Source organism: Trichomycterus rosablanca, chromosome 22, assembly GCF_030014385.1.
Source record: "Trichomycterus rosablanca isolate fTriRos1 chromosome 22, fTriRos1.hap1, whole genome shotgun sequence".
NCBI classification, from domain to species: domain Eukaryota; kingdom Metazoa; phylum Chordata; class Actinopteri; order Siluriformes; family Trichomycteridae; genus Trichomycterus; species Trichomycterus rosablanca.
In genome coordinates, this window is record NC_086009.1 from 8283559 (window position 1) to 8306757 (window position 23199).

Genomic DNA, 23199 nt, shown 5'->3' on the forward strand with positions numbered 1-23199 from the left:
TTTTGTTTAAAAATTCTGGAAAAAATCGCATCGTGGGTAGAGTGTATCGTTACATCCCTAGTCAACACAATTAAAATAAAGTCAAATAAACTGTCTCTCTTTTTCTTTCAGGTTTGTATGTCCTGCTCGCGCAGTGATCAGTAAAGACGTACAGACACCTGGAATTCAAAAAGCTGATTTGTCCTACCGGGCAAAGTGTTATGAGTGTGGAAAGGTCCGACCGCTACAACTCTGTGTCATTATTAGAGGAGGATCGTCGCCACGCCAAGATGCCGGCTCTCGGCAACGGCTTCGGAAGTACCAAGATCCAAACCCGGCGAAAGCCACACCTACGCTTCGTCAACAAAACGGGTCAGTGCAACGTCAGCTTCGCGCACATGGAGGAGCAGTCGCAGCGCTACCTGGCTGACATCTTCACCACCTGCGTGGACGTCCGTTGGCGCTGGATGTTCTTCCTCTTCTCCCTGGCTTTCGTCATGTCCTGGCTGGCGTTCGGTTTCATCTTCTGGGTGATCGCGCTCATACACGGCGACTTCGATCAGAACACGGACGAGGACTTCACGCCGTGCATCATGCAGGTCAACACCTTCGTGGCCGCCTTCCTGTTCTCGGTCGAGACCCAGACCACGATCGGGTACGGCTTCCGCTGCGTGACGGAAGAGTGCCCGTTGGCGGTGGCCATGGTCGTCATGCAGTCCATACTGAGCTGCATCATCGACGCTTTCATGATCGGCGCCATCATGGCCAAAATGGCAAGACCCAAGAAGCGCGCGCAGACCTTGCTGTTCTCGCACAACGCCGTGATCGCCATGCGGGATGGGAAGATGTGCTTGATGTGGCGCGTGGGAAACTTGCGCAAGAGTCACATCGTCGAGGCTCACGTGCGGGCGCAGCTCATCAAGCCGCGGGTGACGGAAGAAGGCGAGTTCATCCCTTTCGATCAGATCGACATCAACGTAGGGTATGACAACGGCACCGATCGCATCTTCCTCGTCTCCCCTTTGACCATCATCCACGAGATAAACGACGAGAGTCCACTGTATGGAATCAGCAAGCAGGACCTGGACAACTCTGACTTTGAGATCGTGGTCATCTTAGAGGGCATGGTGGAAGCCACGGCCATGACGGCTCAAGTCCGGAGCTCCTACCTGGCCAGCGAGATCTTATGGGGTCACCGCTTTGAGCCAGTCATGTTCGAGGAGAAGAACCACTACAAGGTGGACTTTACACACTTTCACAAGACCTACGAGGTGCCCTCAACACCACGCTGCAGTGCCAAAGACATCGAGGAGAGCAAGTCTTTGCACTCCAGTGCCAATTTCTGTTATGAGAACGAGCTGGCGCTCCTCAGCAAGGACGAAGAAGAAGAAGAGGAAGACAGAAGAGGAAACTTGGTCGCTGAGCTAGAAACTGTATCACCCATCCGGAACTCTGACCAGAGGTTGCACCATAAAGAGTCCCAGCTGTAATCCTGGACATTCACCACTGGAGTCTTCGATGTAGATCCAGCGGTTTTCCTTTAGTTTCGGCTTTGCCCGGATGATGAAGAGTAAAGCAAGTGCCAATTTGTATCTTCGGACCTGCTAAGCTAGTGCCACGGCGTAGTCGAGGGCAGGCAAGTTCATGACTGTCGCAACTGGAAGGCCTTCCTGTAGAAAAACTTGAAATAGAAATACCTGTTTCATACTGTAGTTTAAAGTAATAGCTTTAAATAATATCAGAATGCAATAGGAAGCTGTCCTGGGTGCCAGGCGTACTCATTCGCTTGGTATTTTGGGGGCATTCGTGCCCTCATCATCCATAGTTTGGTTCTTTTAGCAATAAATATGAATCATTCAATGTGAGTGTTTCAATCTTCAGTCATTCATTCATTGTCTGTTTTACCACCACTTCATTCTATTCAGGGTCATGGTGGGTAAACACCCCCCACCCCCGACCCCCCTGGACAGGTTGCCAGCCCATCACAAGCCAAAAACACACACATACACACCAAGGGTAGCTCCAAATTACATGACTCCTACTAGGACTGTGAGAGGAAACCCACACAGACACTTGGACAACATGCCAACTCTAGACAGAAAGGACCCACACAGGTCCACCTGGGAATCAAACCCAGGACCATCTTGCTGTGAGTCGACCATGACTTTTCTGTGCCCATATAAATTCCTGGGCTACGTTTCAATTTCAGCATTTGGCAGACACTTCCATCCAATCTCATTTACAATTGACACAGAATGCGGTACGAGCAACTGAGGGTTACCGGCTTTCCTAATGGCCCAGTAATGATAGCTTGGCGACTAATTATCCCACTGGTTTTCTCATTGGTTATGTCTGGATTAAATACCAATCTACTAATGCTGAGAGGAAATCTGTCCAGTTGGTCGGTTGTAACCCCATGGTGCACCCAATATGAGTCACTCAGGGACAAATGTATTACATTATATTGCCAAAAGTATTCGCTCATCTCCCTTCACAGTGACGTCCCATTCTTAATCCATAGGGTTTAATATGATGTCGGCCCACCCTTTGCAGCTATAACAGCTTCAACTCTTCTGGGAAGGCTTTCCATTTGTCACTCCAGAGAACACGTCTCCACTGCACTAGAGTCCAGTGGCGGCGTGCTTTACACCACTGCATCCGACGCTTTGCATTGCGCTTGGTGATGTAAGGCTTGGATGCAGCTCCTCGGCCATGGAAACCCATTCCATGAAGCTCTCTACTCACTGTTCTTGAGCTAATCTGAAGGCCACATGAAGTTTGGAGGTCTGTAGCGATTGACTGAAGTTGGCGACCTCTGCGCACTATGCGCCTCAGCATCCGCTGACCCCGCTCTGTCATTTTACGTGGCCTGTCGTTCCCAATCACTTCCACTTTGTTATTTAGACTGTGGAATATTTAGTCGCGAGGAAATTTCACGACTGGACTTGTTGCACAGGTGGCATCCTATCACAGTACCACGCTGGAATTCACTGAGCTCCTGAGAGCGACCCATTCTTTCACTAATGTTTGTAGAAGCAGTCTGCATGCCTAGGTGCTTGGTTTTATACACCATGGAAGTGATTAGAACACCTGAAATTAATGATTTGGATGGGTGAGTGAATACTTTTGGCAATATAGTGTATGTAATAGAAATGCCCAAAATTTATGAGCAGGTCTCATTTTAAAAGCTCACTAATGGTTGCTCCTGGAGACCTTGATTGCATCCAAGGAGAGTATTTTTGCCTGACGAGTTTAACTCTTTCTGTTCATTGTAAGGCGCTGCACAGTGGCTCGGTGGGTAGCACTGTAGCCTCACAGCAAGAAGGTCCTGGGTTTGATTCCTAGGTGGACCAGTCCAGGTCCTTTCTGTGTGAAGAAACGGGTTCCACACAGCGAACTAGCATTCTAATCTGGTAGCACAGAATGCTTAAGCGTAATAAAGTGTAACGTGGCTTGTTGTACTAAAACAACAAGCGATGAATTTGGGCAGTACAGAGCACTTATAACCAGTAACAACGGAGAGAAATGTAGTGTTCCTGTGTCGTGCTTTTAGTACATTCAACCACGTTACGCTTTATTTACGCTAAGCTTTTTCTACTCTGCCGAGAAGCGAATTCTCAGAACCCTGAGCTGCAAAACCACCACACGTGAAGTAAATACGGCAAAGCACAGATAAACGTGGATGCTTTTATTACCAACAAATGTTCGTGTCGTGGAACTTCAGTGATCTTTCACCACACCGCTCAAGCAAATCGGCTATTTGCACCAGAAGTCGCAGTGACACCGAAGCGCAAAATGCTTCTCACGTGAATGCACTAAAGTCTACGTGTTCTTATCACCAATAGCTATAGAGCGATGCTTTTTTGCAAAAAAGCGAACATCTGTAACAGCAGCACAAATGCTCGCAGGTGATCTACACGCAACGCCCACTGTTGATGACGCATGCCTGGTTCCCAAAAACTGGTGGGAATTTAAATTTACATTTACATTTTCGGCATTTAGCAGACTCTTTTATCCAAAGCGACTTACAATTATGATTGAACACAATTTTGAGCAATTGAGGGTTAAGGGCCTTGCTCAGGGGCCCAACAGTGGCAACTTGGTGGTGGTGAGGCTTGAACCGGCAACCTTTTGATTACTAGTCCAGTACCTTAACCACTGAGCTATCACTGCCCTAAATGCGGGTCGGTTCTCTACAAAACACCAAGGTTTGAAGAAGCGCGAACAGAACCGGTTCAAGAACCAGAGAACCTTTTGGTGGAAAAGCACTACCTGTGTCTGTGTGGGTTTCCTCCCACAGTTTACCCTGTGATGGACTGGTGACCCTCCGTGACCCTAAATAGGATAAAGCAGTGGTAAAACAGACAGTGAATGAACGTTCAATACAAGCTACATTTTAAATATGCTGTACAATTTATTTATTATTTTTTATTAGAACAGCTCTTTTCCCTACAGCGCTCCACATAGCGTTTCCATAGGGGTTTCCCTACTAACTGGCCTACTTACTGCTGTGGCACGTTTTGCACTTGTTTGATTTATTTGACATACAGTGTATCACAAAAGTGAGTACACCCCTCACATTTCTGCAGATATTTAAGTATATCTTTTCATGGGACAACACTGACAAAATGACACTTTGACACAATGAAAAGTAGTCTGTGTGCAGCTTATATAACAGTGTAAATTTATTCTTCCCTCAAAATAACTCAATATACAGCCATTAATGTCTAAACCACCGGCAACAAAAGTGAGTACACCCCTAAGAGACTACACCCCTAAATGTCCAAATTGAGCACTGCTTGTCATTTTCCCTCCAAAATGTCATGTGATTTGTTAGTGTTACTAGGTCTCAGGTGTGCATAGGGGGCAGGTGTGTTCAATTTAGTAGTACAGCTCTCACACTCTCTCATACTGGTCACTGAAAGTTCCAACATGGCACCTCATGGCAAAGAACTCTCTGAGGATCTTGAAAGACGAATTGTTGCGCTACATGAAGATGGCCAAGGCTACAAGAAGATTGCCAACACCCTGAAACTGAGCTGCAGCACAGTGGCCAAGATCATCCAGCGTTTTAAAAGAGCAGGGTCCACTCAGAACAGACCTCGCGTCGGTCGTCCAAAGAAGCTGAGTGCACGTGCTCAGCGTCACATCCAACTGCTGTCTTTGAAAGATAGGCGCAGGAGTGCTGTCAGCATTGCTGCAGAGATTGAAAAGGTGGGGGGTCAGCCTGTCAGTGCTCAGACCATACGCCGCACACTACATCAAATTGGTCTGCATGGCTGTCACCCCAGAAGGAAGCCTCTTCTGAAGTCTCTACACAAGAAAGCCCGCAAACAGTTTGCTGAAGACATGTCAACAAAGGACATGGATTACTGGAACCATGTCCTATGGTCTGATGAGACCAAGATTAATTTGTTTGGTTCAGATGGTCTCAAGCATGTGTGGCGGCAATCAGGTGAGGAGTACAAAGATAAGTGTGTCATGCCTACAGTCAAGCATGGTGGTGGGAATGCCATGGTCTGGGGCTGCATGAGTGCAGCAGGTGTTGGGGAGTTACATTTCATTGAGGGACACATGAACTCCAATATGTACTGTGAAATACTGAAGCAGAGCATGATCCCCTCCCTCCGGAAACTGGGTCGCAGGGCAGTGTTCCAGCATGATAATGACCCCAAACACACCTCTAAGACGACCACTGCTTTATTGAAGAGGCTGAGGGTAAAGGTGATGGACTGGCCAAGCATGTCTCCAGACCTAAACCCAATAGAACATCTTTGGGGCATCATCAAGCGGAAGGTGGAGGAGCGCAAAGTCTTGAATATCCGCCAGCTTCGTGATGTCGTCATGGAGGAGTGGAAAAGCATTCCAGTGGCAACCTGTGAAGCTCTGGTACACTCCATGCCCAGGAGAGTTAAGGCAGTTCTGGGAAATAATGGTGGCCACACAAAATATTGACACTTCAGGAACTTTCACTAAGGGGTGTACTCACTTTTGTTGCCGGTGGTTTAGACATTAATGGCTGTATATTGAGTTATTTTGAGGGAGGAATAAATTTACACTGTTATATAAGCTGCACACAGACTACTTTTCATTGTGTCAAAGTGTCATTTTGTCAGTGTTGTCCCATGAAAAGATATACTTAAATATCTGCAGAAATGTGAGGGGTGTACTCACTTTTGTGATACACTGTATTTGTTCCACTTTACCACCCAACCCTTATCACTCCAAGCATGGCATTAAGCAACAAGAGGACGTTATTGATCGACACTATAGATGGCACCCAGGTTAGCACACAGCTTAAACACTTAGTGTCTTAATTTAAAAGTGTATAGAATAATCTGTATGTGTATTTAAAGTTTATAACTGATTTGTTTTTGGGTTTTTTTAAGGGTTATCCACACTTTCTGAACACTCGACAACTGCACACACTTCATTCTCAGGATGCACTTTCTTGCACAGGAGAAGCACAGGTATACTATACAGCCAAAAGTGTTCGGACACCTGACCATGAAATGTTGGATGTGTGCGGGAATTTGTGCCCATTGAGTCAGAGTGTTAATATGGCTGGGCACTGATGTTGATCAAGAAAGGTTCGGGATATTCCGCTATCACACCAGAGCTGAGATTCTGAACTCTCGTTTCGACTGCTCGGCAGTTCCACCGATCGGCTGGGCGCCATCTAGCGGGCATAATTGGCGGTGCCTGCAGGGCGGGATGACTGGACTATGTGGGTGGGGTCTTAAAACACTGTGTAAGGACCCTGATTGGCAGATATATACACACCGATCAGCCATAACATTAAAACCACCTCATTGTTTTTACACTCACTGTTCATTTTATCAGCTCCACTTACCATATAGGAGCACTTTGTAGTTCTACAATTACTGACTGTAGTCCATCTGTTTCTCTACATACATTTTTAGCCTGCTTTCACCCTGTTCGTTAACGGTCAGGACCCCCACAGGACCACAACAGAGCAGGTATTATTTAGGTGGTGGATCATTCTCAGCACTGCAGTGACACTGACATGGTGGTGGTGTGTTAGTGTGTGTTGTGCTGGTATGAGTGGATCAGACACAGCAACGCTGCTGGAGTTTTTAAATACCGTGTCCACTCACTGTCCACTCTATTAGACACTCCTACCTAGTTGGACCAATAAACCTTGTTGTTTGAATTGGTCATCTTCTAGACCTATCAGTGGTCACAGGCTGGCTGGATATATTTTTGGTTGGTGGACTATTCTCAGTCCAGCAGTGACAGTGATGTGTTTAAAAACTCCAGCAGCGCCGCTGTGTCCGATCCACTCATACCAGCACAACACACATTAACACACCACCACCATGTCAGTGTCAGTGCAGTGCTGAGAATGATCCACCACCCAAATAATACCTGCTCTGTAGTGGTCATGTGGGGGTCCTGACCATTGAAGAACAAGTAGGTGGTTTCAATGTTATGGCTGATCAGTGTATATGAGGTCAGGGCTCTGTGCAGGTCTCTGGAGTTCTGTGAACCGAGCTTAATAGACCTTTGCTTTGTTCACAGTGGCACAGTCCTGCTGGAACAGGAAAGTACCAGCTGCCGAACTTTTCATTTCATTAATTTATTACACTTGTTAGAATGGGTGTCCCAATACTTTTGCTCATATAGTGTAGACAAAGCTAAGAGGTTTTCATGTTGATGAAAGTATGTTGCCTCTAACTAGAGCTTCTCAAATGTACGTATATTATGTTACAGCCCGAATGACTGATAGTATATTTATTGCATCGTGAGCCCAGATTGGGATGCGTTTAAGCTCCTGCTTTCATCGGAGGCTAGACTATCAGATTACATCAAAACATCTGGGCAACAAAAAACCAGCTCCTGAAATTCAATCCGAATCAATCTCGGTTATAAATATCAGCAAGACTCAAGAAACTGGATGGATCTTTAACAAGCCTTAAATACAATGAGCGGGTCTCGTTTAAAAGGCTGGCTAAAAAGCTCGCTAATGCTAAAGGGCACAGTGCAATACTACTGCTTTTATGTAGTGGGAGTGGTACAGGCGTGAAGCTAGACCTTGTGCTAATGCTAATCATAAATAAAAACATTTTTTACTATTTTATTTATGCATTTTAACCCAATTTATTGTTGCTAATTAGTCTTTTGCTGCTGGGGAGGGTAGATTTACTTTGGTGGATTCGCGCCAGTCTCGCGCATGGAGAGTCACGCCTTAGGGGCACCCAGCCGACCGGTAGCAGCCCTGAAGTTTGAACCTCGTGCCAGTCTCCACATTCCTCCTCTTCTGCACAGGCACCTCTGGCTACTAACCAGGGTCCTCCCTGGGGGCGCCCAGCTGACCGGTAGCAGCCCTAAGTTTTGAACCTCACACCAGCCTCGCGCCTCTGACTACTAACCAGGGTCCTCACACAGCGTCAAAGACCCCACCCCTTTTTATCTGTTTTTTCCCACCCAGCAGACTTTAGTGGCCAATTTTGTCTGCTGCATGCAGTAGGGGGCGCCCAGCTGACCGGTAGCAGCCCTAAGATTTAAACCTTGCGCCGGTCTCGCACATGGAGAGTCACACACCAGTCTCGCGCACGGGGAGTCTCACCCACAGGAAGTCGCGCGCCAGTCTCCACGTTCCTCCACTTCTGTACAGGCGCCTCTGGCTACTAACCAGGGTCCTCACACAGCATCAAAAAACCCACCCTCTTTAGTCTGGTCTTTTCCCAACCAGCAGACTTTAGTGGCCAATTTTGTCTGCTGCAGGCACTAGGGGGCGCCCAGCCGACCGGTAGCAGCCCTGAGGTTTGAACCTCACGCACGGGGAGTCTCACCTCTGGCTACTAACCAGGGTCCTCAACACAGCATCAAAAACCCCACCCCCTTTTATCTGGTCTTTTCCCACCCAGCAGACTTTAGTGGCCAATTTCGTCTGCTGCAGGTACTAGGGGGCGCCCAGCCGACCGGTAGCAGCCCTAAGATTTAAACCTTGCACCGGTCTCTCACATGGAGAGTCACATTCCAGTCTCGCGCACGGGGAGTCACACTCCAAACTCCAAGTTCCTCCACTTCTGTACAGGTGCCTCTGGCTACTAACCAGGGTCCTCACACAGCGTCAAAGACCCCACCCCTTTTTATCTGGTCTTTTCCCAACCAGCAGACTTTAGTGGCCAATTTTGTCTGCTGCAGGTACTAGGGGGCGTCCAGCCGAATGGTAGCAGCCCTAAGAATTGAACCTTGCAGCAGTCTTGCGCACAGAGAGTCACGCGCCAGTCTCGCACACGGAGAGTCACGTGCCAGTCTCGTGCATGGAGAGTCACGCGCCAGTCTCACGCATGGAAAGTCATGCGCCAATCTTGCGCATGGAGAGTCTCGCGCACGGAGAGTCACACGTCAAACTCCACGTTTCTCCACTTCTGTACAGGTGCCTCTGGCTACTAACCTGGGTCCTCACCCCCTTTGTATCTGATCTTTTCCCACCCAGCAGACTTTAGTGGCCAATTTTGTCTACTGCACTAGGGGGCGCCCAGCCAACCGGTAGTAGCCCTAAGATTGGGTGTTCTACATCACCTTAACTAATCGTTACTAGCTAAAGTCTTAAACAAACGTCTCCAAAGTTTGCAGCTATTATTGCAGAGCATGAATACACCCCAGTCTCTTTAAAAATAAGACAATGGCTTAAGAAGAAAAGGTAAAAGTATGAGGTAGTGAAACAGACGGAGTAAATGAGCAGAGCGTTCACCCACTCACCTCATCTATTATGTTACTCGGCAGGAGAAAACGAGTGTCTGATTAAATAAAGAAGGCATTATGTAAGATTATTTTAATAAATGAAATGTTCCACAGACAGGTCACACCAAGCACTGTTCTTTAAAACGGAGGTAAAGGAAGGTGATCGCCAGACTGGGAAATTGTGGAAATCTGTTATGTGTTTAATCTGTTACGTGTTTATTAAATTTTGCACTTAAATAAGACTCTGGCTGACTTAATAAAGGTATTTGATATAAACCAGAAACAGTTTTAAACAGTATGTCAATATTGGTGCATACAGTACAGTTTAACATTTCGTTGCTGTGTCCCAAACTACATACTGTAGTATTGAAATATTATATCAAAGTACAGCGGTACCTTGAAACTCAATTGAAACGTTAATTGGTTCTGGGAGTTGTAAAGGCGTTGAGTTTCAAGGTAACATTAAAACCACAATTAAAATCAGCTCTGCTTACCATATAGAAGCACTTTGTAGTTCTACAATTACTGACTGTAGTCCATCTGCATGCTTTTTTAGCCCCCTTTCATGCTGTTCTTCAATGGTCAGGACTCTCCCAGGACCACAACAGAGTAGGTATTATTTAGGTGGTGGATCATTCTCAGCACTGACATGGTGGTGGTGTGTTAGTGTGTGTTGTGCTGGTATGAGTGGATCAGACACAGCAGTGCTGATTGAGTTTTAAAACACCTCACTGTCACTGCTGGACTGAGAATAGTCCACCAACCAAAAGTATCCAGCCAACAGCGTCCCGTGGGCAGCATCCTGTGACCACTGATGACCGACTCAAACAGCAGCAATAGATGAGCGATCGTCTCTGACTTTACATCTATAAGGTGGATCAACTAGGTAGGAGTGTCTAATAGAGTGGACAGTGAGTAGACACGGTGTTTAAAAACTCCAGCAGCGCTACTGTGTCTGATCCAATCATACCAGCACAACACACACTAACACACCACCACCATGTCAGTGTCACTGCAGTGCTGAGAATGATCCACCAGCTAAATAATACCTGCTCTGTGGTGGTCCTGACCCTTGAAGAACAGCATGAAAGGGGGCTAACAAAGCATGCAGAGAAACAGATGGACTACAGTCAGTAATTGTAGAACTACAAAGTGCTTCTATATGGTAAGTGGAGCTGATAAAATGGACGGTGTGTGTAGAAACAAGGAGGTGGTTTTAATGTTATGGCTGATCAGTGCATATGTATATATGATAAAGGCATTCTGTTATATTCTTCATTCTTCTTATATTCTATTCTGCCACCTATTCCAGTGTATATGTGCTGGACAACTGTCCAGACTGTATTCTTCACTAGATGTGAAAGCTGGACAGTAAAAAAGAAGTAAAACGATGCTTTCAACTGATTTTTGAGAGAATCTTTGATGGCAAACAAATAGATCCACAAACTAAATGAAACCTAATCTCTCAAAGACTCTCAAAGCCCAGACAACTAACTGAATCTCTTATTTATTACACACTATACGAGAAGGAATTAAACATGGAAGAGTTGACAGTAAAAGAGGAATTGGACGGCAAGCAACACGATAGATGGAGACAGTTAGAGGAACAGTGATCAAGATTGAAAACGGAAACAGAAGACAGAATGTTCTGGAGAAACACTATCCACTATCCACAGTAGTTGGAATTGACTTGAAAGCACTTTAATTAATGTTAATTCATTTGGTGAACAGTCTCTACTACACTAATGTACCTCAAAGAGAGAGTTATCCATGTGAGGTCTTTAAATTTACAAATTCTTCACACAGCTATTTATTATTAACAAGTAAAATTAGTGGACATGTTTGCATTACATTATTTAAAAGCCTATAAAGAGTTTGTATGCCATTGCAGTGCCAAGTGGTGCTATTGGCTGATTGGCTATGTCTGGTGGTGGGGGGACAGGGTGTGTCCCTGAGGCCCTGTGATTAAGAGGCGTCCTTTATGAAATGTGTTACTTTATTAGGCCTAGTGATTATTAGGGAATCAGAACCACTGTGACCCTGTCCAGGATAGAGCAATGGCAGAAGATGAAAATAAAATAAATTGTAATTATTATTATTATATTTATTATTAATAACAACAATTAATCATTATTATTATTAGTATTATATGTATTAACAATAATGAATAAATATTATATTTTTTATTAATAACAATAATTAATAACAACAATTAATAAATATTATTATTACTGTTATATGTATTATTAATAACAAAAATTAATACATATTATATGTATTATTAATAACAATAATAAATATTATTATTATATTTATAATTAATAACAATAATTAATACATATTATAATTATTGTTATATGTATTATCAACAACAATAATTAATAAATATTATTATTGTTGTTATATGCATTATTAACAATAATTAATAAACATTATTATTATTATATTTATTGTTAACAATAATTAATAAATATTATTATAGATTATTATAGATCATTAGATTTATTATATATAATTATTATAATTATATATTTTATTATACAATAAGAATGTCATTGCTATTCTTATTATTATTAAAACTATTAATTATTATTAACATGTGTAAATTCAATTTAATATGTAAATTCAATTTAAAAATATTATTAGCCAGCAGTATTCAGGGATACATTTCATGCATTTAAACACTTCAGACAAACAAATTCACATGATTTAAATATTATTTATACTTAGCTATCTGCTCAAGTATCAAAATGAAATAAATAAACACTTGGAACGGATAAAGGCTGCATACGGTGATTAAGAGTAATTAAACAGTTTGTGCAAACACCCCCCTCAGTTTCATGTGGCGATTAAGGACATGACATTTCCCACCAGTGTAGGCTCACCATCTGTAAATAATAGAACTGAAATAAAATGCTATCTTTTACACAGAGGAAGAGGCATCACAAGCACTACAATGTGTAAAGCACAGTAGCAAAAGACAATCACTCCAACACAAACACATTGACTTCACTGCCTTGTTTTTTGGAGTTCCAGAGTAAGTTCCAAGTATAGTGTGGGCAGAATAAAATTACATTGAACCAAATTAACCAGAAAGGGGTGGAGAATTTTGCAAATGGTGTATAAATTAGGGTGTGTTTTGGAACACATCATCATTATAAAAATATTATTCATTTCCAGTTTCCGTAAAATTAGGACAAATCATGAAGTATCGACCTGATACTACTGATGGATGGATAAGGATATTTTGTGAGCTGTTAAAGAGGATCTGGGGTCTCAGGGACCCCGAACTAAACATGAGGGTTAATCTGAGAGGACAGATTTTGGACTCATGTAGTGTCATGCAGTGGGAAATTATTTTTGGATGGCAGTCACTAATCCTAGGTAATTAAGATTAGCCATGATATAGCTGATATGATCCAAATGATTTTAATGAGCAGTATGTTGGATAACTCACTACAATGCCAAATCCTACCCCTTGTTTTTGTTGTAGTTGGTAGAGTGGTGCAGTTGCAGATGGGTCCTGGGCAGTTGGGTTACATCCTAACCCCTGGTTACAGTTTGTGAGGGATTTCACATGTTGTTCCCATTTTCTTTTCCAAAAAAAACAAATAAGGTGCGGTGGCTACTCTAAACTGCCCATTGTTGTACAACCCCAAATCCGAAAAAAGCTGGGACACAAGGAAAAATTCAAAAATGCAGTGATTCCAACATTTACTTTGAGTCTGGTCAACTTTATTTCATTTGTTAATATACCCCCATTCCTGCATTTCAGTGCTGCGACACATTTCAAAAAAAGTTGGGACGGTAAAGCATTTACCACTTAATGTGACACTATACCAAGAGATGACGTGTTTTATGTGTTGATTTGTCCCATTTTTCCTGCAAACACGTCTTAAAATGTGCAACAGTACAAAGTTGTCACTGTCGCACTGTTCGTTTTAAAATTCTCTATTGGGGACAGGTCAGGACTGCAGGCAGGCTAGTCCAGTACCTGTACCCTCTTCTTCCACAGCCATGCTTTTGCAATGTGTGCAGCATGTGGTTTGCATCATCTTGTTGAAAAGACGACATCTTGAAGGCAGCACATGTTGCTCTAAGATCTCAATGTACTTTTCTGCATTAATGCTGCCATCACAGAAGTGTAAATCACCCCATACCATGACAGACCCTGGCTTTTGCTTTTGGACTTGTTCCTGATAACAGTCTGGATGGTCCTTTTCGTCTTTGGTTTTGTTTCAAAAAGATCTAAAATACTGATTAGTCTGACCACAATACACGTTTCCACTGTGTGATGGTCCATCCCAGATGCCTCAGAGCCCGGAGAAGTCGACGCTGCTTCTGGACATGGTTAACATAAGGCTTCTTTTTTGCACAGTAAAGTTCTAAGTGGTATTTGTGCACGCAACTCTGTATTGTAGAGCTTGACAAAGGTTTGCCAAAGTAATCCCTCACCCATGTGGTTATATCAGCTATTGTTGAGTGGCGGTTCTTGATGCAGTGCCATCTGAGGGATCGAAGAAATTCCTCCTGATTCCTTGAATGGTTTAATGATATTATGCACTGTAGAGGGAGAAATATGCAAATCCCTTCCAATCTTTCTTAGAGGGTCGTTGTTTTTAAACATTTTAATCATTTTCTCACACATTTGTTGACAAACTGGAGATCCTCTGATCATCTTTGCTCATCTAGTTATTTTTCACCTCACTACTAGCCGTAAATTGCCCTGTCCCAACTTTCCTTGGAATGTGTTGCAGGCCTGAAATGCAGGAATGGAGGTATATTAACAAATGAAATGAAGTTGATCAGATAAAACATGAAATATCTCAGGTTCAAACTATCTGCAGTAAAAATAGAAGTCAAAGTAAATGTAAGGAACACTGCATTTTTATTTTATTTGCATTTCCCATAATGTCCCAACTTTTTCTGATTTGGGGTTGTAGTTATGTAACATCTACTGTGAGATACTAAATCCCCCCTCTAGATTCTTTCACCATTACGCTCAACAGAAACACACACACAGTCTCACACTTGCAGAGACACTGTGGAGCTAATTAAGATTTCTCCAAGCAGCAAGCACTAATTACAACATACCCTGCTACGTTCAACTGATTAATCCCAAATACAACTCACACCCTGATTTACCAAGCTTTTAAATAAAGCAACCCAATACACTGTGTGAAGGTAGTAGATACGTCGTGGACTAAGAACTTACTAAGAACTATTAAGCAAATCTCACAAAAACACCTGATGGGAGGTCACCTCACTGTTCCTGCTGGATTGGGAATAGTCCACCAACCAAAAACATCCAGCCAACAGCGCCCAGTGGGCAGCGTCCTGTGACCACTGATGAAGGTCTAGTAGATGACCGACTCAAACAGCAGCAATAGATGAGCGATCGTCTCTGACTTTACATCTACAAGGTGGACCAACTAGGTAGGAGTGTCTAATAGAGTGGACAGTGAGTGGACACGGTGTTTAAAAACTCCAGCAGCGCTACTGTGTCTGATCCAATCATACCAGCACAACACACACTAACACACCACCACCATGTCAGTGTCACTGCAGTGCTGAGAATGATCCACCACCTAAATAATACCTGCTCTGTAGTGGTCCTGAGAGAGTCTTGACCATTGAAGAACAGCATGAAAGAGGGCTAACTACCCTTGGCTTGCTCAACAGGGGTTTTTGGTTTATCGGGCCTGGGTGCTGTAATGTCTATTGTACATTGGCATAAACCTGCAAATTCATATTCCTTAAGGAATTCATTTTTAAAGAAGACATGCTCTGCGATATGCTGTCAGGTGTTCACTCGAGCACAGATCCTCTTAACGCTGTGGAGGAGTACATCAATTTAAGAGGCTTGAACAGAGAACCGAGCCTCTGGCAAGACTAAATTGAGGTGAGAGGTACAAAACGCCGGAGCAGGTAGACGCCGCTTATGTAAACGACTGATACACGGTGGGCTAGAATCTTAGATGGCTTTATCTGTTTGTCTCAGTCGCCTTGGAGACAATCACAGAACTAATTATGCATCTCTGTTTTTCTCTATTCGTGATTACATTAGCAGCTGTTTTTCTCCAGCCAGATGATCTTTAGACATAATTTGCCAACTGTCTTTCAGGAAGATACTGGCATTAAGAGCAGACAACAATCAAACAAGCTCAGGTCTATTTTTATGATGGGTCTGATGTCATCATGTACCACATGGTAAAAGCATGTGGACACTTCTTTATCTGAGGGTAGATCGTTTTGAGAAACACATTGCTAATAGGTGGATAAAACCAAACATACATGTATTCTATCTCCATAAACAAAATTGCCAATAGTATTTACTCACCCATCCAAATAATTGAATTCAGGTGTTCCAATCACTTCCATGGCCACAGGTGTATAAAACCAAGCACCTAGGCATGCAGACTGCTTCTACAAACATTAGTGAAAGAATGGGTCGCTCTCAGTAGCTCAGTGAATTCCAGTGTGGTACCATGATAGGATGCCACCTGTGCAACAAGTCCAGTCGTGAAATTTCCTCGCTACTAAATATTCCACAGTCGACCGTCAGTGGTATTATAACAAAGTGGAAGCGATTGGGAACATCAGGCCACGGAAAATGACAGAGCGGGTCGGCGGATGCTGAGGCGCATAGTGCGCAGAGGTCGCCAACTTTCTGCAGAGTCAATCGCTACAGACCTCCAAACTTCATGTGGCCTCCAGATTAGCTCAGGAACAGCGTGTAGAGAGCTTCATGGACTGGGTTTCCATGGCCCAGCAGCTGCATCCAAGCTTTACGTCACCAAGCGCAATGTAAAGCGTCGGATGCAGTGGTGTAAAGCACGCCGCCACTGGACTCTAGAGCAGTGCCGATGTGTTCTCTGGAGTGACGAATCACGCTTCTCCGTCTGGCAATCCGATGGACGAGTCTGGGTTTGGTGGTTGCCAGGAGAACGGTACATGTCTGACTGCATTGTGCCAAGTGTAAATTTTGGTGGAGGGGGGATTATGGTGTGGGGTTGTTTTTCAGGAGTTGGGCTCGGCCCCTTAGTTCCAGTGAAAGGAACTCTTAATGCTTCAGCATACCAAGAGATTTTGGACAATTTCATGCTCCCAACTTTGTGGGAACAGTTTGGGGATGGCCCCTTCCTGTTCCCTCATGACTGCGCACCAGTGCACAAAGCAAGCTCCATAAAGACATGGATGAGCCAGTTTAGTGTGGAAGAACTTGACTGGCCTGCAGAGACAAAAAGTGGACAGGCTACCTTAAATAGTCTCTAGACGTGAGTATATGAAGGATGTCAGCATGTGTTGCCCTGTGATGGCCACTGTGTTCCTCCATATCAAGCTTGTTGGACCAAATCTTTATGGATAAGATCTAGAAAACGGTGGGAAATAAATGATGGAAAGTGACTAAAAACACACGTCTGTGGGTTTCCTGGGTCCTTAAAAGAGACAAAATGTGGACAGGCTACCTTAAATAATTGATGGAAAGCGACTAAAAATACACGTCTGTGAGTTTCCTGGGTCCTTAAAAAGAGACAAAAGGTGGACAGGCTACCTTAAATAGTCTCTAGAAGTGAGTAAGTGAAGGATGTCAGATGGGGGGGGAAGGGGGGTGCACAGGCTACCTTAAATAGACGTGAGTGATTGAAGGACGTCAGGATTAGTTGCTCTATGATGACCTCTGGCGTTCCTTCACTTCAAGCTTGTTGGACCAAATCTTTATGGATATGATCTAAAAAATGATGGGAAATAAATTATGGAAAGTGACTAAAAATACACATCTGTGGGCTTCTAGGGTCCTTAAAAGAGACAAAAGGTGGACAGACTACCTTAAATAATGTCTAGACGTGAGTATATGATGGATGTCAGCATGTGTTGCCCTGTGATGGCCCCACTGGCGTTCCTCCACATCAAGCTTGTCGGACCAAATCTTTATGGACCTTGCTTCATCCGGTAATGGGAAAGGGCCTTCCTCAAACTGCTTAAACAACATGTATAATCTTTTAAAATATCTATAATTCTTTTTAGAAGAATGCCTTTATTTGTCATATATACAACCCCAAATAAGAAAAAGTTGGGACAGTATGGAAAATGCAGATAAAATAAAAACACAGTGCTCCTTACATTTACTTTGACTTTTATTTCATTGCAGACAGTTTGAACCCACAAATTTCATTTGTTAATAAACATCCATTCCTGCATTTCAGGCCTGCAACACATTCCAAAGTTGGGACAGGGGCAATTTAGGGCTAGTAATGAGGTAAAAAAACTAAATAATGATGTGATGTCCAACAGGTGATTGTAATCATGGTTTTTGGTTGCAAAGATGATCAGAGGATCTCCAGTTTGTCAACAAATGCGTGAGAAAATGATTGAAATGTACCTCAAAGAAAGATTGGAAGGAACTTGCATATTCTCCCTCTACAGTGCATAATATCATTAAACCATTCAAGGAATCAGGAGGAATTTCAGTGCGTTAAGGTCAAGGGTGCAAGTTTAAGCTTAACGCACGTGATCTTCGATCCCTCAGACGGCACTGCATCAAGAACCGCCACTCAACAATAGCTGATATAACCACATGGGTGAGGGTTTACTTTGGCAAACCTTTGTCGAGCACTACAATACAGAGTTACATGCACAAATGCCACAAAAAAAGCCTTATGTTAACCATGTCCAGAAGCTGCGTCGACTTCTCTGGGCTCGGAGGCATCTAGGATGGACCAACACAGTGGAAACGTGTATTGTGGTCAGATGAATCAGCATTCCAGGTCTTTGTTGCTCCGGACCAAAGACGAAAAGGAGCATCCAGACTGTTATCTGTTATCGGCAAGTCCAAAAGCCAGGGTCTGTCATGGTATGGGGCTGTGTCAGTGCCCTTGGCAAAGGTCGTTTAGACTTCTGTGATGCAGCATTAATGCAGAAAAGTACATTGAGATCTTAGAACGACATGTTCTAAAACAATACCCTTAACAGAAAACAAGCTCAAAGCCTAAACTTTGCTTCTCATACAGGCTTCCAGTTTACAATCATAGCACTTTGTTGACCAGGGTAAAAAATTAATGAGCTGTTTTATGAGAACAAAGATGGCATCCACGTCAACACAGTGCCACGTCATTTCTGGACTCGGTATGTAGTAGGAAAGACGTCTACAAGCATTTAGCCCTGTAGTGCGTCTAAACACGAAGGAAATTTTAAAGGTCTGATGAAAAGCCAGTGAGTGACATGTACAGTTATATAAAGTTGTTTCCATGGGAACACAAATGCCCTGAAAAAAGTAGTCAAGGGGGTGGATGTGGATGCTGGAACACATACAGAGTAAAAGAGAGAGAGAGAGAGTGAGAGAGAGGGAGAGAGAGGGCAATTTTGGATTGTCATGCCTGAAACTGATCAATGTTGTCTAAACTCCCTGTAATGAACAGATCATGGCTTGAAAGCAGCATGAATAATTTACCGCTCATTACTCACACAAAGCCGCCACGAGAAATTTAATCAAGCGGCGCACACACCTGCTGTTTGCTCTCGTCCCTTCCAGCTCACCTACCTACACGGGCTTCACCCTGCTCCCGACCGATAAGGCCCATCAGGGTCTCGTCGGCGTGAGTGAGTCGGTATTGCAGATTACACTCGGATGTAATGAAGCGTCCTCATTTTTTTTGGGCTAGCTCGAAAAGCAGGACAAGGCATTTCACATAGACAAACACCTACAGTGAGCGTATAAGGCCAGCTGGACCCGAATTGTCCATTTAACACTCTGGGTGTTAAAATACAGCACCGAGGATTTAATTGTGCACACTGCTAGATCATCATGTTCTACAAGAAAGAGATGAAATCAGAAGTTTACATACACTGCATACACTGATCAGTTATAATCACTGATGTTACTTAGTAACGCGTTACTCTAATCTGACCACATTTTTTCAGTAACAAGTAATCTCACGAGTTACTATTTCCAATCCAGTAATCAGATTAAAGTTACTTATCCAAGTTACTGTGCGTTACTATTGTTTGTCATTTTCCTTAGTACAAAGATATATTCTTGCGTCTCGGAGAGTGACGTCTGGCCTATGCGACAATTAAGTCACGAGCTGCGTCTGAAATCGCATACTTACAGAGTACGTACTAGATTGGAGGAAGTATGCACTACTCGGCCGGTAAAAAAGTACATACTTTCAGTACAGAAGTGTGCAGTATGCACACAACACCGCTACGTACTACACGTGGGGACGTGATGAGGTAATATCACCATAGTTACAGACTCATTACAAACCCCACTCGCCACAATTTTGGATATTTATCGTCTTTTTGTTATTTATTTGTCTTTGAAAATGTTTATTTTATTTATCTTACTTATACTATTGGCAAAACTGGTTGTCATTTTTATGTTGAGGCGGCGGGGGGTGTTGTCGGCAGCTGCTGAATGTAACTAATGAAGTAACTTGTAATCTAACTTAGTTACTTCATTGATTACTTGATTTTAAAAGTAACTAAGTTACTTTTTAAATGAGTAATCAGTATCAGAAATCAGATTACTTTTTCAAGGTAACTATGCCATCACTGGAAAACCACCTCCTTGTTTCTACACTCACTGTCCATTTGTAGTTCTACAATTACTGACTGTAGTCCATCTGTTTCTCTGTATGCTTTGTTAGCCCCCTTTCATGGTGTTCTTCAATTTGTCAGGACCAATACAGAGCGGGTATTATTTGGGTGGTGGATCATTCTCAGCACTGCAGTGACACTGACATGGTGGTGGTGTGTTAGTGTGTGTTGTGCTGGTATAAGTGGATAAGACACAGCAGCGCTCACTGTGACTGCTGGACTGAGAATAGTCCACCAACCAAAAACATCCAGCCAACAGCGCCCCATGGAGAGCGTCCTGTGACCACTGATGAAGGTCTAGAAGATGACCAACTCAAACAGCAGCAAAAGATGAGCGATCGTCTCTGACTTTACATTTACAAGGCGGACCAACTAGGTAGGGGTGTCTATAATAGAGCGGACAGTGAGGACACAGTGTTTAAAAACTCCAGTAGCACAACACACACTAACACACCACCACCATGTCAGTGTCAGTGCAGTGCTGAGAATGATCCAAAAGCATCATTTCAGACTGATTAAACCGTCACAAAACTTTTTGCAGTGCAACAGTTCCACTGTCAGCAGTTTGTTTGTGTTTATTGCCATATCAGCAACATATTGGCTATTTTATGGCAATTTGAACTGTAAAATATTACATGTTCATATCAATTGTTTTAAATTTAGACTTCCCTAAAAATTAACAATTTTAACTGGAGGAATCCTCTCAAACAGTACTTTTATATTCTTGATGCTGTAAAAAATTACTAATAGTAGAAACCGTAGCACATTCTCAGAAAATATGTTTAACTGTTAGGGGGTTAGCACAGAATTGACAAACTGGTGCCTGCTCGCCAACCAGGAGGTGTCGGTGGGTGAGGGCAGTATGGCCTATTCGGCAACAGGTTATAATAGTCTTTAACAGTAGGTAATTGGGTTTGAATTATTTGTGTTTCGTCCTTTAAATATGTCTTTTTCATTTTTATTATTATCTCGAATCATTGCTATGCTGTTGTTGTCAATATGATTTAAGGCGTTGATACTTGATCAGGTGCTTGTGATTGTTATCGTTTCCACCTCACACATCAGCCACTTAATTAATGGCTATGCAAAGCCTGCTCGATTGTGGATAGTGACACTTAGGTTTTGGCAGACGTTTTTTGTTACTTAGAATTGTTTGTTTTTGCGATTTTGTTACCTAAAGGTGCTTTGAATTGGCACCAGGTAACAATTCTTGAATTTAGAAAATCTGTCTTGCCCTCTGGCGACCTCTGCTGGCTGCACGACGCCAATGAGGCATGGAATATACTGTCTAAGAGAGGATTCTTATAACAATTCAGGACCAAAGTGGTCTCTTTACATTTGTCTGGCCTTTAAACTGGGACTAATAGACAAAACACAAAGACAAAAAGGTGTATAAACAGTAAATGTACAAGGTCATAGGTTGTTTTGTTTTTCTCCCCTTTTAGCGCGTCCAATCTTTGCCCAATTGCATCGTGCTTCCTCTCCGCATCTGCTGATCCCTGCCCTGACCGAGGAGATCGAAGCTAACCCACGCCCCCTCCGAAACGTGAGCAGCAGCCGCATGCATCTTATCACTCACACATTGACGAGTGTTGTGCCACCTAGCGTTGCGTGCGGAGAGACACACCCTAAGAGCACTCCTTCCTCATCTCCGCGTAGGCGCCTCTAATCAGCCAGCAGAGATCGTAACTGCACCATTCTGACAGAGAGAGACCAACATCCGGCCTTAGTCCCGCCCATCTTGAACAACAGGCCGATCGTTGTTCGTATAGCCGCTCAGCCTCGGTCGGTAAGGCAGAGCTGGATTCGATACCATGTATTCGAGATCCAGCTCCGGTTGCAGCGTGTGTTTTTATCGCTGCGCCACCAATTATTATAGAAGACAGACAGCTTAAATATGTCCCGTATTAATGTGCTGAATAGTAGATGTTTAAAGTAGATCTTGATAATTGTACTACTATTTGTAGCCATGTATTACATCTACCATTATCATTCAATTTACTAAAGCTGTAGCTTATCAATCAAAGTACAAAAAGCTACACACAGCCTGAATGTCCAAAAAAAGGAAAGAATAACTATAAAGTAGTTACTAAGTTGTATCTGGTGACAATGGATGGTCAATACTGGCTGGTGAAAATAAGTTTATTAAGCCGCTCAGGTGGCACAGCAGTAAAAACACACTGCAACCGGAGCTGGATCTCGAGTACGTCGTATCGAATCCAGCTCTGCCCTACCGACCGAGGCTGAGCGGCTATACGAACAACGATTGGCCTGTCGTTCAGATGGGCGGGACTAAGGTCGGAAGTGGGTCTCTCTCTGTCAGAATGGTGCGGTTACGACCTCTGCTGGCTGATTAGAGGCGCCTACACGGAGATGAGGAAGGAGTGCTCTTAGGGTGCGTCTCTCCGCACGCAACGCCAAGTGGCGCAACACTCGTCAATGTGCGGGTGGCAAGATGCATACGGCTTGCTGCTCACGTGTCGCAGGGGGTGTGGGTTAGCTTCGATCTCCTCGGTCAGGGCAGGGATCGGCAGAGGCGGAGAGGATGCGTGATGCAAATTGGGCAATTGGACGCGCTAAAGGGGGAGAAAAAGGGGAGAAAATGCAAAATAATAATAATAATAATAAGCTAATTAGTAAAGAGATATAAAGATGCAAATCCATGGTCCTCAAAAATGTAGGTGCATGATACCTAGTGTGCACCATTTTTACTCTAAATTCCTGCCAAAATAAAAATAGGCATCTACAAAATGCTGACAACAGCAGTGATATCAAATAAAGGCATTCTTTTAATTTGAGAATCAATTAAAATTGTTAGCTATTTAACTCTAGAACTAAACATAATGCTGCATTATGTGGTAATAAAATAAAAGTCATTCAAGAGCAGGCGTCAAGTACAAATCGTCT

At 43.4% G+C, this 23199-nt stretch overlaps 1 protein-coding gene across 1 annotated transcript; it reads left to right on the plus strand.

Moving 5' to 3' along the window:
* The first annotated feature begins 200 nt into the window (after window positions 1-200).
* kcnj12b (potassium inwardly rectifying channel subfamily J member 12b) lies at window positions 201-1691 on the plus strand. The gene has a single exon (XM_063018510.1). The coding sequence runs from the start codon at window positions 201-203 to the stop codon at window positions 1467-1469; it is 1269 nt and encodes a 422-aa protein (XP_062874580.1). The 3' UTR covers window positions 1470-1691.
* Window positions 1692-23199: the final 21508 nt, after the last annotated feature.

What these genes read in the sequence shown, in the direction of transcription:
- kcnj12b (XM_063018510.1), top strand. Translation starts at nt 201, where the DNA reads ATGAGTGTGGAAAGGTCCGACCGCTACAACTCTGTGTCATTATTAGAG.